At 38.2% G+C, this 15,759-nt stretch overlaps 1 protein-coding gene across 1 annotated transcript in view; it reads left to right on the forward strand.

Annotated features, from left to right (window-relative positions):
- DIAPH3 (diaphanous related formin 3) overlaps positions 1-15,759 on the forward strand; it is a 556,802-nt gene that overhangs the window by 26,071 nt on the left and 514,972 nt on the right. Inside the window, 1 exon segment of the mRNA XM_006159773.3 lies at positions 14,450-14,482. Within this exon segment, the coding sequence (XP_006159835.1) occupies positions 14,450-14,482 (33 nt within the window).

Below are 15,759 nucleotides of genomic sequence, written 5' to 3' on the forward strand. Positions count from 1 at the left end.
TTAATAAGGTAGGCAGGCTAGAGCAAAGAAAATGCTATTAAGAAAATCATAAGGAAGAGGAAATATATTTACATTATTTATTGAAAGAACCTGAATATAAATGGATCCAATTCAACCCGTGTTGGTCAAGAGTCAGCTGTATAGTGTCCTCTGTAGGTCTGATAACAGTGTTGTCCCATTGTAGCAGCAGGGACTGAAGGCTGGGAAGGGTGATAAGCCTGGGTTTTTGAATCACGGTGACCCAGGTTTCATTCTTAGGCTGGCCACTTACTAGCTCTGGCAAGTCACTTTTGTGCCAATTTTCTGATCTTTAAGATGGGGATAATAGTTAATTTATGCTGTCGTAGGGTATTTTAGTAATTTTGGTAAGTGTTCAGTAAGTAGTGATAGTAATGATGATAAAGTGGGCTACATCATGTGGGTACCTAGGGGCCCATTTAGCAGTCTTGGGTTCTGTCTCAGTCAAGGCCCATTTGGTTTAAAGAAACAGACCTCCTTTAAGTATCTAGTTTAAGCTTGAAAGGGGAATTACATAGATATAAGCCCTGGAACTAAGCACAGTTAATTGTAACTGTCCTTTGCGAGGGACTGAAAACTAGAACCGAAAACTGGCAGCTTCTCTTGTTCTCTTAGGTGCCGTTCAGTCAGTTATTTATTTATTTATTAATTTTTTATTGTCAGCGGGCACATGTGCTTGCCAGAGAACCAGATAGGGAGGGGGAGAGGGAGGAAGAGAGGGAGGCAGTACCCTCCAAGGGTGCATGGTCATATCACAATCACTTTTTCTTCATTTCCCCATCACATTGGGATTTTGGGGGCAAGCACTCACACAGGTCTGGCATTGTTTTCAGGCTGCTAAGGCTGGGATTTGAGAGGGATTCAGCTCACTTAACTACTAAACTAAGATGCTGGCCCCATTTTGTTTTATTTCTATAAAATATTTGTTGAGGGAGGGAGAGAGAGACAGAGACAGAGACAGACAGATTTACTGGGATCTGTATTAGGAAAAGAAAAACTAGCATGTGATTCTCAGATGTAGTGAGATTGAAAACCACTGGCCTAACATATTCCCATTGCTGAGGTAGGTCTAGGAATTCAAAGATAAGGGAAACATGATCCCTTTCACATTAAAAAAAATTTAGATATGACAGAACATAAACTACAAGACTAATAGGGAAATGTAAACAGAAAGGCTATGGGAGGCCATAGGTGGGATCTGCATTTCTTGATATAATAAAGGTTGGTCCACCCTTAATTATAAATTTGTATACGCAGTACTTAGTCTGTTTATCTCATATCTACCTCATCCATCTGCCTGTCAGTCTCCCAAGGCCCCAGGCAACATGCTGGCTCTGGGTATAGCACTGGGAAATTGCCCCTGCTTAGTGTTTTCAACCCCAGGATCTGAGTCCCAAAGAAACAAGACGGCATGAGAGAGGCCCAGCATTTCAACATCCTCGATAGCCAGCACAATAGAGATGCTGACAAAGTGACCAGGATGCAAATCCCTGCTCTCAAGGAGCCCATGCCCAGTGGTGGGAAATTGTCTCACATTTATCAATTACAAATGGATTACAGAATGATTACAGGACCCTGGATGGGGAGGACACTGCTGGGGTAGCTGCGAGGAGAGCCATCACTTGAACCAAGGAGATGCCTGTGGGGATCTTAGTGAGAAGGAAGAGGTATAAATATTGATGAAAACTTCCTAAACCCAGGTCTAGTATGTTGTGTTCATTGCATGATTTTCTAAATTAAATCTCCAGTGAAACCTGTGGGGTCAGTGCTTTGCTAGATTCATGACACAGATAAGAAACTGAGTCTCAGAGAGGCATGTGCTGCCCCTGGTTATACGGTTCATCCGCATCAGAGCTGGTCCCCAGTCCAGGTGAGTTTGATCCCAGAGTCTAGGCTGTTTGCTTCTGCCCAGTGTTGTAGTATACAACGATGCATGGCAGGATTTGAGAGTCACAGGAAAAGCACCTTTGTTTCAGGGAAGGTTAGAGAGCCTTCCTGAAACAGGCAGCATTTGAAAGGTAAGAGGACAGGTAAGGACTGTGGCAATGTCTCATCCAGCCAGAAATGGAAACCATGGTAGGTCAGTTTAACATGGGGATCACTTTTAAAAAGGAGTATCAAAAGAAAAAGGGCAAGTTGGAGGTGTGAAACCATCTGGGAAATAATAACTGCAGGGACGAAAGGGATACCTTGATCGTAGGAGCCGGAGGAAGGCAGCAGGAGGGCCGTGCTGACCTCTCTGAGAGGATCCCTGGCTGGGGCTCAGATATCTATGGAGTGCTACACCATCTGTGTGCAGACCTCGGAGGACTACTCTCAGGGCTGATGCTCGAACTTCTGAGGAATTCTTGGAGTTATGTTTAAACAGTAATAAATAAGGTTTTTTTTTTTTTTTTTTTCCTCTCTTCTCAAAGCATGCTTGAGTATTCCCTCAATCTTCCTGGACTAATTCTAAATTTAGGAAAATAATTTTGATAGTAAAATTAACTTTGTTCCAAAATTGGTTTTATTGGCTTTCAGTGTGTTGGGAGTACTTGTAATACCTTCTAGAAAGTGATTCCTTGTAGCATAACCAAACAAGCCTTGTGAAGACCCTGAAGTAGATAATTGAGTACAGACCAGTCCCTGCTACACACACATGTAACTTGTATAATATGCTGATTTGACTGTTGCATACTGTTTAAGTTATTTATAAAATGTTTATATAGTTAAAGGTATTTGTGACAGTGGGATACCCTCTGACATAGACTGTTTTCTTCCTCTCCCATCCCCGTATTTGGCTTCTCTCTACTCTCTCTGAAGAGTGCATGCTCTAGTAATGAGGGACAGAATGCAGGCAGCTGAACTTAGTGAGCATAATTAGCTGATTATAAAACTCTAAGGGTCCGAGGAGACTAAATGCCTGTACCTGCGCAAACGTGTTTGCTCCGGCTTTTATAAAACCGCTTGGTCACTGCACTGAGGTGCAGAGTTCTCAGGCCCGCTGTAGTTGGTGCCTCCTTTCCTCCCGTCTGTCAGGTAGACCAGTGTCTTTACCTGCTGGACCTTTGGGTAACTTCTATGGAACAGGTGAACATTAGGGCCAGCCTCAGATTTTGGGTTACTGCGAGACAGTGACTATTCAGTTAGAAGAATGGAAACCCTGTCCTTGAGTTGGTCTGAGTCTGAACTGCCTTCTGCGTTCTTGGTGACTTCCCTTTGGGCGTATTTGCTTGTGGCTAGAGCCACATTGGCTTCTTTGTTCCTAAATCAGGCATACTCCTTACTCTCGACCTAGTTCCCTGTTCTTTTTGACTGACACACTTGTTTCCCCATCCACATTGCTGACCGCTTAGCCTGCTTGTGCTTAGACACAATGTGCTCAACAAGAGCTATGGTTACCCCAATTCTCTATATTTAAAATCACAACTGGTGCCAGCCTTGCAGGCGAATAGTTGGGGGGGGGCAAATCTCATATGGCCAACCGCAGTTTGAATCCTGATCCCAGTATCCTGAAAAAAACTGTAGATACTTACGTGCATTTTGCAGCTCTTGATAAGATGGAGAAATGGCGGAGAAGGGATTGTGGAGGGACCATATCTCACAGGGGTTGACTTTCTCCCTCTTTCTGTCTCTCTCTGGCCATCGTATGCATCCGCTAGCAATTCAAAACAAAACAAAATTGCAACCTGCAAGCCCCCCTCCCAAATCTGAGCCCCTAGCCAACACTACTTTTCATGTTTATCAGAGAAGCCATCACCTTCTAACATCCTCTGAATTATCTGTTTCCCCAGTAGAAAGGTAAGTACCTTTAGGACAGGTATTTTTGTTTGATTTACTGATACTGATATGACAAGAGCATAATAAGATTTAATAAATATGTTGTGTACATGAGGTAGTATTTTAGGGTTCCTTAATTCTGTAAAATAGTGAATACTTCACATAAGTTTTACCTGAATTATGGCTAAGATTTTGTTTGACTTTAGTCTTGGATCATTACCGTAATGTTATGTCAATTAGCATGTATTTATACATATATAATTTAGCAGGGAGAGATGGCTATTCCAATCACTATTTATTACCGTGTCATGGTACTTATCACACCACCTGGAATTTGGTTATCTGATTACTTGACGCTCTTTTGGTGGTAAACTCCTAAGAAGACTGAGTCTTTGTATTTAGTGTGTTGCACATGTTGGCAACATAAGTATATTGTGTAATAGGAAGAAATTAAGATTGAAAAACTAAGTTTTGCTCAAAAAATTGTAAGACTTACATATTTTTCATATTTTGGTATTGTATTCTCATTTACATTAAGGGGCTATCAAGAGTTGTATTTACCTTAATTTTCTGAAGAAGGCATGATATCATTTACATTTACAATAAAGAAAAATGATAGATTTCTTTTATCTCTATCATTAATAAATGTCATAAAATAGAAAAATAAAGCTAAGTCAATATATTGTTGCCACAGAAATTGAATTTGTGTCAAAAGGATTTGTGCTTGTGATGTAGTGATTCTTATATTTTTCTTAGAATTAAGTCTCTAGTAGGTGACAACATCAATAATTCACAGTACCAAGGAGCTTTTTGAGATTGGTTAATTTATATATGTGAATTAGAAGACAAATGAGTAATGTGGTTAATATATTCTGACAAACTTGAAAATATGCACTAAAAAACTCAGCCTATTTAAAAAGTCTATCGTATTAGATTTTCATTTTTTCTTTTCACTGATTAATATGTATATTTTTATTTGAAAAGGAACTAATCTTTATTTCCTGGTCAATGTGAAAAGTATTAACCATAGTAACTTAAAAAGCTTCTTATTATAAAAGTAAATATGCTCATTGTAGACAACTAGGAAAATACATGAAAGTATGGAAAAATGCCCCATATCTCATGACCCAGATGTATAGAATTAACAGTGCTTTGTCCTATTTTCCTATAAATTTGTGAATTAATAAAGTTGGAATTATATTGCAAATGCAATTTTAAGTGCAGCTTTAAAAATGTAACATTGTATTGCAACATTTTCGTATGTCATTATAGCCCATATAGCCGAACTGATTTATTCTTTTCTAGGTTTTGGGGAAATTTTAGGTCCACTGTTATGGCGATTTAGTACTGTAATGATACATATTTGCATATAAAGCTGTGGTTGTATTCCTATTTCCTATGATTGATTCTAGAAGTAGAATTGCTAGGTTAATGAACATGGGATTTGATTTACCAAATTGGTCACTAAAAAGGTTTACCCAAATTTCCCTTCATGGTGATGATACTATAATGTAAACAAGATCCCTCTCAAATATATATGAAATAATATGTGGTGTCTCAGGAATATCCAGTTTAAGTTCAGGTCTCTCACAAGATGTTTAGAATGCTGAGGATGATCTCAGAAGTAACTTAGTAGTTTGGATAAGCTTCAAGGTGATTCTGGGAGCTCTGGGACCAGTTTAAATCTTTCTGCAGCAATTACTTAAAGTGCTTTTCAGCCTTCTCCAGATGATGAAAAAGGTCTTAGATGCTTATAACCTAGAACTAAAGCTACTTGTAAAGTAGTTCGAAGATTTAAATTGCTTTCCCCTGGATACACTGTAGAAGGTTTTTTTGATCTGGTAGTACAGATGAAAAGGATTAGAACAACTGAAAAGAACATCCTAAAATGGGCTTTAAAGCTGTGTTTCTGGAAGTAGCCATTGTATTTTTCTTTACATTTCCCTTCAACACTGAGTAAGTTCATTGATGGAGCATATTCTAGTATTTATACCAGAATATAAAATGACTTGTCAGGTACCCATCCACTGTGATGCATAATCTAGAGAGTTCTAAGCAAGCATTTGATAGTTTTTCTAGAGAGGTGGTGGTTACCTGCTGGTTCGTTGTAGTTTGTTGATCTTCTGAAAACCTCTTGTGGTCTTATAGAAACTCATCTTTTCTTTCCATACTGTGAATTCTTGAATCATGCTTTTTTTGCAAATGGAGTCAGTATGGTTTACTCTGACTCCCTCACCTCCTATCTTGTCATGTTTGAAGGCCACAGGGTAAACAACTTATGTTATTAGTTGTACTGTGCTTATGTGCTTGTTATATAATTATGACTTTCCTGTTATATGCCTTTGAATGCAAAACACACGTGTGTGTGTGTGTGTGTGTATGACAGTTTGGTTTTGGTGATGAGCCACTGTTGTCTGCAGCCTTTTTAAGAGAAGGGGAGCACCTGGTCAGCTAGCTCACTGCTGCCTTGCCCTGCTCTGCCTTGCCCTGCTCTGCCTTGCCCTGCTCTGCCTTGCCCTGCTCTGCCTTGCCCTGCTCTGCCTTGCCCTGCTCTACCTTGCCCTGCTCTGCCTTGCCCTGCCACTAGCCCTGCACAGTTTGGCCTTGGTTCAGACTGGTGAACCCTGATGGACTTGTCTCAGCTTACTGTGGTATGAGTTCTGAGAGGGAAGAAGCAGCTCTGTGAATGCTTTTTATGTACATTACAAGCTCCAAGAAGGAGGAAGCTCTTACCAGTGCTGCTATAGGCTTTGCAAGCCTACTAAGAGCTCTGCATTCCTATTAAACTCAGCAAATAAACATTAGTGCCTCACATCTTTTTCCAATTCTCTGCATTTGACTCACTGTTCAGAGGAGGAAAGAACCACTTCTGAAAGCTGATCTCTCTTGATGAGTTTACTTTCACAAAGTAGGAATTATTGGAAAGGGAGGTTGGGGCAATAGAGACAATCGAGAAGTTTGACAGTAGGAAAGCTTTGGAAAATGGAAAGGATGGCTTGTTTTCATTTTGATTTGTTTTCTGAGGTAGGCAGGATTACAGTTTTGCATAAATGAGCAGATTAAAAGAGGATATTTCCTAATTCTCACCTGTTCCTAACATCTCTCACTTTTTTTCCAAGTCTAAAACCATATGAAGAGTCAGCCTACTTCTGTCTGTCTTTACAGTATCAAAGAACCAGTTCTACCCTTGTCCTCAGTGCTATGAGAGCTTTAGTGTTATTTTTGGACCGCTCTGAGGTGGTGTTAAATCTGGAGTGCTTGAAGTTAATCTTTTCACACCTAGTTGTGTTGTCTGGTTGCCAAGGAGATGACCCTTAGATCGACTCTAAAGGCGTGTTTAGTGTCATGGTCAGTTGTAATATTCACATTTTCATAGTCCTTTATAGTAGGTGTAGATATGATACGCATATGTGTGTAGATCAGAGATTTTATGCTCAAGTACATATTCATAAGTTATTGGTGGAAAGGAATAATCTGAGCTTTAAAACAAAAATGTGAGCAACGTAGCATCTGCAATCACAGATTATGATTAAGAGAAGAATGATCCTTGTTTTTCCCCTTAAGGTATAACTTTGCTGTGTCAGTGAGGAACTGGTCACTTACTTGTTATGTCAAGCAGATAGTCATGTTGTGGTTTGATAAAATGAATAGTCTTTAAACTTACATACTCTATATATGCTGCAAGGTAGACTAAGCATTTGAATAAGTGATACACTCGATAATTCATCCTATATACCAGAATCTATTGAATTCTCTTAAAACTGTACTAATTGGTACCTGTCGCTTCAGGGCAGTTAAACCTGTACCAACTGGATCAGCTCCTCATCTCATATCTTTGAAATATTGTATTTCTTATCTTTACTCTTTGTGTGACTTGTTTCAGGAATACCCAGTTTTTAAAGTGAGATACATGATGAGACATTCCTTGTGCATGCGGAGGGAGTTTTTAGTTTTGGCTATTGGATGCATGTGCTCACATGACAGTGAGTGAGAGTGAGAAATTACCCCCTGGGGAATAGCCATGGCACAATCCCCTCTCCTTGAACTTCCTCTCAGGATTCTTTGGGGTGGGTAGGTGCACCCTGTGTGATTCTTTTTTTTTTTTTAGGGTTTTTTTTTTAGGTTTTTGCTATAGGGCATGTGTGCTCACTGGAAGGACACAGAGAGACAGCGAGAAATAACCTTCTGGGGTATGGCCATGCCGCAATCCCTTTTCCTCCATTCTCCTCTCGGGATCTTGGGCACGCATGCACATGCGCCTGGCATGAATTTAAGCCACTGGGTCCTGGACTTGAACCATGGTCGACTACATTGGAGTCCAGCGACATAGCCATTATGCCAATACTGGTCCATACCCCGTGTGATTTTCAAGCTGCCAGATCTGGGACTCAAATCTTGGAATCAGCCATGTGGGATCCAGTGCCTCAACCTCCATGCCACCTGCTAGCCCTGACTTAGGGCTGATAATGGTAGGGTTGGGACAGGGCTTCTCAAGTGGTCCTGAGAATGGTGTAGTAGTGTTACCTGCAGGGCTTCTTAAGTCTGTTGGTTCTTAAGGCCCTTCTTAGACCTGCTGAATTAGCATTGTGGAAGACTGAGTCTCTGTAATCTACTTTTCCAAAAAATGTTTTGGTGTGATTTTTATGCTCACGAAAAAGCTGAAAGCTAGCGGATCTGGGGTCTAGTTTATAAGAATTGTGTCTGAATCAAGTGTATTTGGAGGTTTTAATCTTACAGGTTTTCCTATTGCTGGCAATTCCTCCTGACAACTCAGTTAAATGATGTAAACTTAATGGAATTAAATTGCATCAGCCAAAAGTTATTTTTAAGATATTACCAAATATTTGGTTGTGATGAAAATGACAAATTGACCCTAAGCCTCTTAGCTTGGTACCAGGTGATGATTGTCATGTTCTTAATGACATGAATAGACAGATGCTTTGCTTTTCTGGCCTGCTAATTCAAATGTGCTTAGCAGTGAAAGACAATATAGAACTTGCTGAAAAGTTTTAGGCTATAGCTAGAGTAATTTTCATTGCTGCAGACCTCAAATGCTACTTACATTATTATGTAATTTATTTGTTACTTGTGTAATGGGTTGGCAGGGGAAGAATGGTTTTCTCATACCTTCTGATACAGCATTTACGGTGTTCTGAAAGCTCTAAATCTATTTTATGACAGCACACATTGTTTTTAATAAAAGTTTTGATGCGTTTCTTAAATGGGAATATAAAGCCCTAGGTTCTATGTTTCTAGATTTTTGTTTTTGTTTTTTTTGGATCCTATATTCTCTTGAAGAAAGATCTATGAAGGCCAGGGTCAGCAGATGGCGTAATGTTATGTCACTGGACTTTGCCACAGTTCAAGTAGTGGACCCGGCAGCTTAAAACTCACTCTGGGTGTGTGTACGTGCCCAAGATCCTGAGAGGAGAAGGGATTGTGGTGTGGTTGTCCCTCCTGGGCGGTGATTTCTCTTTCTGTTTTGCCAGTGAGTGAATTCACCCTACAGCAAAAATCTGTCTTAAACAGAAACAAATGAAACAAAAACAAAACAAATCTATGAAGGCCTCTTTTCCTCTTTCAGTTCCAGAGTGACCTTCTTGGCCATTCATTCTAGGGTCTGTCATTAACAGAAAACATTGTTATGCATCTATATGTGGTGGTCCGTACTTTTTAAGGAGAAAATATAATCTGCAAGTTGAGAAACATAAGACCGCAGGAAAAAGGAAGACTTTCTGACTTGGGAAAAAAGCCTCAATATAATTTAATACTACATCTTGACTAATTCCAGTGGACCGACAGAACTATTTCTAATTTACCATTATCTGTGCTTTGGGGACCTGCAGTTATCATAATGGCTGTGTCGCTGGATTCCCATGTAGTCAACTGCAGTTCGAGTCCCGGACCCAGTGGCTTAAACTCACGCTGGGCATGTGTGCATGCATGCCCAAGATCCTGAGAGGAGAATGGAGGAAAAGGGATTGCGATGTGGCCAATCCCCCCTGGGGAGTGATTTCTCGCTTTCTGTCTCTGTCTGTTTCTGTCTTTCTGGCGAGCACATGTGCCCTATAGCAAAAAAAAAAAAATCTCAAAAAAAAATTATCTGAGCTTTTATTCTATCTCCATGCCATAAAGCATTAACAACACCTGTAGATTCATAGGTCAGTTAATATAACTAAAGGTCACAAAGTCATGTTTAGTTGTGAATGTTTTAAATATGTCTAAGTATGTCTTATAACTCTAAAAAGTTGCTGTCAGGTTATTATATTTTTAAAGGTGTTCCTTCTATTTAGCAGTCAATTTTATGTGTCTATTTCCTTTTTGGAGTATGTGTCAGCAAACGCTACTCAGCTGGATTGATGTGTTCAGTTGCCTGTATTTCCCCAACTGCAAGATAGTAAAGAACACTGCTGGTGGCCATAAAACAGAATTACTTCATTTTTTAAATGTCTTGGTTAACCAGACATTTAAACAGTAGCTCATGTACTAATATAAAAGTGATATATTTGTGCAATGAAGTTTTCTTTTCTTTTCTTTTTTTTTTTTTTTAAATTGGGGACATTATCCTTATAGTTTGGTATCTGTAAAAGTAAGACCCTAATCTGCCACAGAACTGTGTGAGGATTTTATGTCATTCTTTTTCCCTTTCCCACTCTAAACATTAAATGAGCAGACCTCATTTTATCAGTGGATGGGGCAAAAAGGTAGGACCTTGAGATGATGTAAACTTTATAATGATGAACTTGAGTATTTTGTTAATGTTCAAACATCCTATGAAAGTGTGCTACTTGATATAACCATTACATTTTCTAAGTATTGAGTATTTTCCCTTAATTCATGTTCAAAGTAGTCTGTGCTTGGACATTTCAGTTTTTAGGAGAAATTACAAGTGCTTGGAGCGATTCAGATATTTATGTATTTTCACTGTCCAGAGGGTGCATGTTCTTGCCAGAGAGAGACAGATGGAGAGGGAAAAAGCATCCTCTAGTGGGCCATAGTCATACCAGAATCCCTTCTCCTCCTTTCTCCATCTTGTCGGGATTTGGGGCATGTACACACATGTGTTCGTTATGCCTTTTGGTCTCAAGCCATGCAGTTGACCATGTGGGAACCAGCTCCCTTAACTACCAGGCCATGGGTTGACCCTCTATTCTGATTTTTAATGCTGGTATGTGTTTAGTGGTTTCTTTAAAATTGTATGTGTACAAACAAATAACTATATAATCTCTTCTTCAGAAATCTTAAAACGAAATCTATCCTGACTTTAATGTTTCGCTATAGAAACAAAGTTGTCAGATCAAATTTCTAGCTGTTTACTCTGTCAGTCAATATCACCAGTCCTGTTGTGGGCCTTGAGTTGATGTCATTTCCTGCCCTCCTGGCTTCTCTTGCTAGTGGTAAGAATCAATAGGTGAGTGTTTTCCAGAAGAGATGGAATAATGAACTTGACCTTAGCTTCTTTTCTCTCAGATTCTGTTATACAGAACACGTACATCCCTTGGAGTTTTCTTTTTTTCTCTGTGTAAGTTCTCTTGTATCACAATCCTGTTGTAATTCATCACATTTTCTTTTAGAAACATCAGGCATTTAGTAAATTAACTGAATTATTTTAAAAACTATACCTTCAATGAAAATATTTTAAAAACTATGACAAAAACATGGATCCTTGTGTTGGCATGTTTTCATATAAGAATAACTGTTCTTTTTTCTGAAATTGTGAGTCCAACCCTAATTTAAAATGCCATTTGATTTTAGGCCTTTGTATATAAGAATATTTTTCTTGAATGTTTTTATCTTTTGGATTTTACTTTGTAAAACTTAGTTTCTCTATTTTCCTACTCGGTACTTTACTTTCTGTGTCTTGTATTAGTTTCAGATCATAAATCTTGTATGGGTTGTAAGCTTGTTTCTCAAAATTATGTATTTTCAGTTTTTCTTTTATCTTTTTTTAAAGAAATTTTTAAATTTAACTCTATTTATTTTTAAAAATGGGGGGGGGGAGAGAAAGAGAGAGCGAGCGAGCGCAAGCCACCAGGTCTGGGACTTGTTCAAAATTATTTATGTATTTTCAGTTTTTCTTTTGTCTTTTTTTAAAGAAATTTTAAAATTTAACTTTATTTTTAAAAATGGGGGGGGGGGAAGAGAAAGAGAGAGTGAGCGAGCGCAAGCCACCAGGTCTGGGACTTGAACCACGGTTGGCCATGTGGGAGTCTAGCGTTCTTAACCACCTTGCCACCTGCGACCCCATCTTTTGTCTCTCTTTTAAACATCATTTTCACATTTTTCTGAGGCAATTCAAATTGGTATTTGGGAATATTTTATTTGTGGAAGCAGAGGTTTTCTATTTATATACTATGGCATACTTTTTGAAATAGGATTTTCGCTTCGGATCTGATCAGGTATTACTTTTTAAGCAATAGGATCCTTGGCATGCTATTGTGTCAGAAGATGGCTACACTTCTCTTGTTATAGGAACTTGAAATGATTCCGTTCAGGGGTGATACGAGTTGTGAGTGGGTTAACCAAGTTCTGTGGTCTGGAAATCTCTATCGTCAGGAAGGCACACAGACAGTCAGAGGAAGGGGGCCCTATGCAGGCATTCTCCCTGCTCCTTTCTCTGCAGATCCAAGAGCTCTGTACTTTTGGGTTTAATTCTACTAATGTCTCCAGATTGAGATTTGGGCTTTCAGCTTTTTAGAAATTTATAGTCCTGCTCACCTCTATGTAGTTTTTAGATCTCAAATCTTGCATAGGCCCTAGTCTCATTCTCCTAAAATTGTCTTTGTTCATTGTCTGTTTTCAATATCAGTCACATCTACTTTTAGGAATCTTGGTGTATTTTAATTTCAGAGGCTGAACTAATATTGACAAAGAGCAAATATAGGGACTGGCAGGTGGCATGGTGTTTGGGCGCTGGACTCCCACATGGTTGACTGCCCTTTGAGTCCCCAACCTGGCAGCTTGCTTTCTCTCAGTCTTTCTTTGTATGTCTCTCTCTGGTCTAATTGAAAATAATATTAGCAAATAAAATAAATACTTCTTAAAAAATGGTATAATATCCTTGATTAGACTTGATTAGATAGTTAACCCTTAGTTGATCCAGCATTTTTACTTTTTTGTTTCCAGGTCAGAGTAGGTAGTTCTAATCAACAGTAAATTTAATCTGTTGTGTTGTCTGAAAAGTCACGGCATAGTTTTTCTTTTGTTCTATGCAAAAACGTGTCATGACTTTTCTGAATAGAACATAGTGGTGTGGCTAATGATCATTCACTCAGCTTCATTTTCTTTGGCCTCTCTATTTACTTTCTAAAATCTTCAGTAGAAGGAGCACCTTGGTGAAAGCAAGGGAAAGAAGAAGCTGGGATAGTGATTTATATTGTCGTGACTTTTAATGCCACTCATCATTGAGGGAGATTTATGAGCATGAAGGTATCCTTCAGTCTACAAACATGAAAGCCAGGTATCATTCAATTCAGTAAACATTCGGTTTAACCATGTGCCACTTATTCTGTTAGATGATTTTTTTATTATTATTATTATTATTAGATTTTTGCTATAGGATGTGTTCTCTCGCCAGAGAGACAGAAAGTGAGAAATCCTCTCCTGCCCTCGGGGTGGATGGCCATGTCGCAATCCCTTCTCCATTCTCTTTGTGATTTTGGGCATTTATGTACATGCACCTGGCATGAATTTTAAGCCACCAGATCCAGGACTTGAATCGCTGTCAGGCATGTGGGAGTCCAGCAACATAATCATTGTGTCATCTGCTGATCCCTAGATGATGTTTGTTAACACATGTACTTTTACACTTATCAAATAGGTCCAATTTTCTGTTTAGAATATATGACCCTTTCTCTGCCCTTTTAAAGATCTAATACTCCAGTGATTCAGAGGAAAGAACTGGTCATTGATTTCAATTACTTGAATACAAAATCTTGCCTAACTCTGGGATTTATAAAACTTAGATTTTTATTTTTTCTGGAGAATTTCTTTAGAACTCTACTTTGCAAGAAACTAATTTATCCACTTTCTAAAGTGGCCTTATGTTTCTCCAGCAAGAAAATCAGCAAAAGAGCTCTCAAAGAATCTGCCAATGAAACTGAAAAGTATCTACCATTGTCACTAGTGATAAATCAAACTGATGTTAAAGATGCAAATAGCCTTTCCAGAATACTCTTCTCCTTTGCTAGGATTGTTTAAGTTAATTAAGCCAGTAACGTACTTCATTATCTATTATGCTTTAAATTCACCATGTGAATTTCAAGTTTTTCTGTTTTATAATAGAAAGTTTCTATAAAATAAATATATAACATTTTCTATAAATAAAAGCACATTTACATCTTTATATCAATTATATCTTAAATCCACGTATTTAATTGCTGTTAATACTATTAGTAGGGGAAATATATTGATTATGCCACAGTTTAGTTTCTATTTTTGTGAGATTTACAAAGCTAAGAAATTTTAAATGTTTGAAACTACTGCATGCAGGGTTACTTTTGTCCATCTTTTTGAGAAAGAGATTAAAACAATATATAAGGCATTTATATTAAACTGTCAGGAATTTAATTACATTCAAGTTAGCATTAGAGTTTTGAATGTACTCTATTAGCTAAAATTAAAAAGCTGTTATAAATTACTGATACAATTGGTTTTTTTTTTTTATTTGCAGCATTTAAATATTAGGACACTGACAGACGATATGGTAAGGTTATCTTGAACATTTTTCTTTGTTGTGCATTTTAACTAACCATGTAATGTTGAGGTGTGCTGTGCTAACACCTTTGAAATTGCTTAAAAACTGCTTGTATTAGAAATGCTCTATTTTTATAGAGCTAAAGTAAGAAACAGAAGTCATTAAGTGGTAGCTTTTAAGTTGTAAAACGGAATAGTCAGTATGTTAATGTAAAAATTTGTTTACTTACAAATTGTTAGTCAATTTTGAATCATTCAAATAAATGCTCATTCTCTGGGAATGAATTGCATACTTCAGAGAGGGGTAGAAAAAATTGCTTAAGATATGTCAGCTTTTCAAAAATATATAGTTGCTAATTAAAGTAAGCCCCCTACTATATCATGCATATATTTTTTAAAAATGCTTAAAAATGAGAGACCCAGGTGTGCCTTACTATATTTTCTTCCTGTTGAAAGTAATTGGGTTTCTTTTAAGTAGTTAACACTTCATTAGCACCACTACAGATTCTTGGATATTCAAGTTCCCCCTGCCCCCATGTGTTTTTGAATAATGGCAAAGGAATAATGAGAAAACCCAAATTAACAATAACTCTAAAATTATGTTAGTACCATATAAAGAAAAAGTATGGTATACTACTGACCAGGTTTTGAATTCAATTTCACCATATAGCAAGCACAAGGCAGAGTTTCTAGAACACAGTACTCAAAAAATGTTTCACCTCTGATATCTACACTACCATTGTAGGTACCAGGTAAGGTGGACACATAAAGATGAATGAGACAGAGCACGAGTGATATCGAAAATCTTATTCTTCTGGATAATGTCTAAGAACAATATACTTGTATAAAATTTCCTGGATAACATTTTTCATGTGTGAGTATTTAGAAAATGGTAGCTATATGGAGCAGTTTTGTGGATTCTAGGAGTTTCTTCTCACATTGCAAGGTTGATGTTTCATTATTTTACCACTGAGGACAAAGGCTCAGACAGGTTAAGTATGTAGTTTACCTAAGTATGCCCAGTTGGCAAATAATGCAGCCATAGTTTGACTCTTGTACCATATTGCTTAAAATCCGTCACTTTACTCAGTGTTTATATGGCTTCTTAAGGCTGATATAAACTGTCTGTGGGAGTGGATGGTGGCTGCAAGGCTGATCCGCATGGGAGGCTTTCAGGTACACACCCAGAGACCTCTTTGAGTGCTCTGGGCATGTGTGTGCCCGTAATCTGGGGCTGGCTGAAGTTGGAAGTGGACTGTGGTATCAGGACCCTGGTGGGGGTGTTGT

Source organism: Tupaia chinensis, unplaced genomic scaffold (genome assembly GCF_000334495.1).
Source record: "Tupaia chinensis unplaced genomic scaffold, TupChi_1.0 Scaffold000654_1, whole genome shotgun sequence".
Classification (NCBI taxonomy): domain Eukaryota; kingdom Metazoa; phylum Chordata; class Mammalia; order Scandentia; family Tupaiidae; genus Tupaia; species Tupaia belangeri.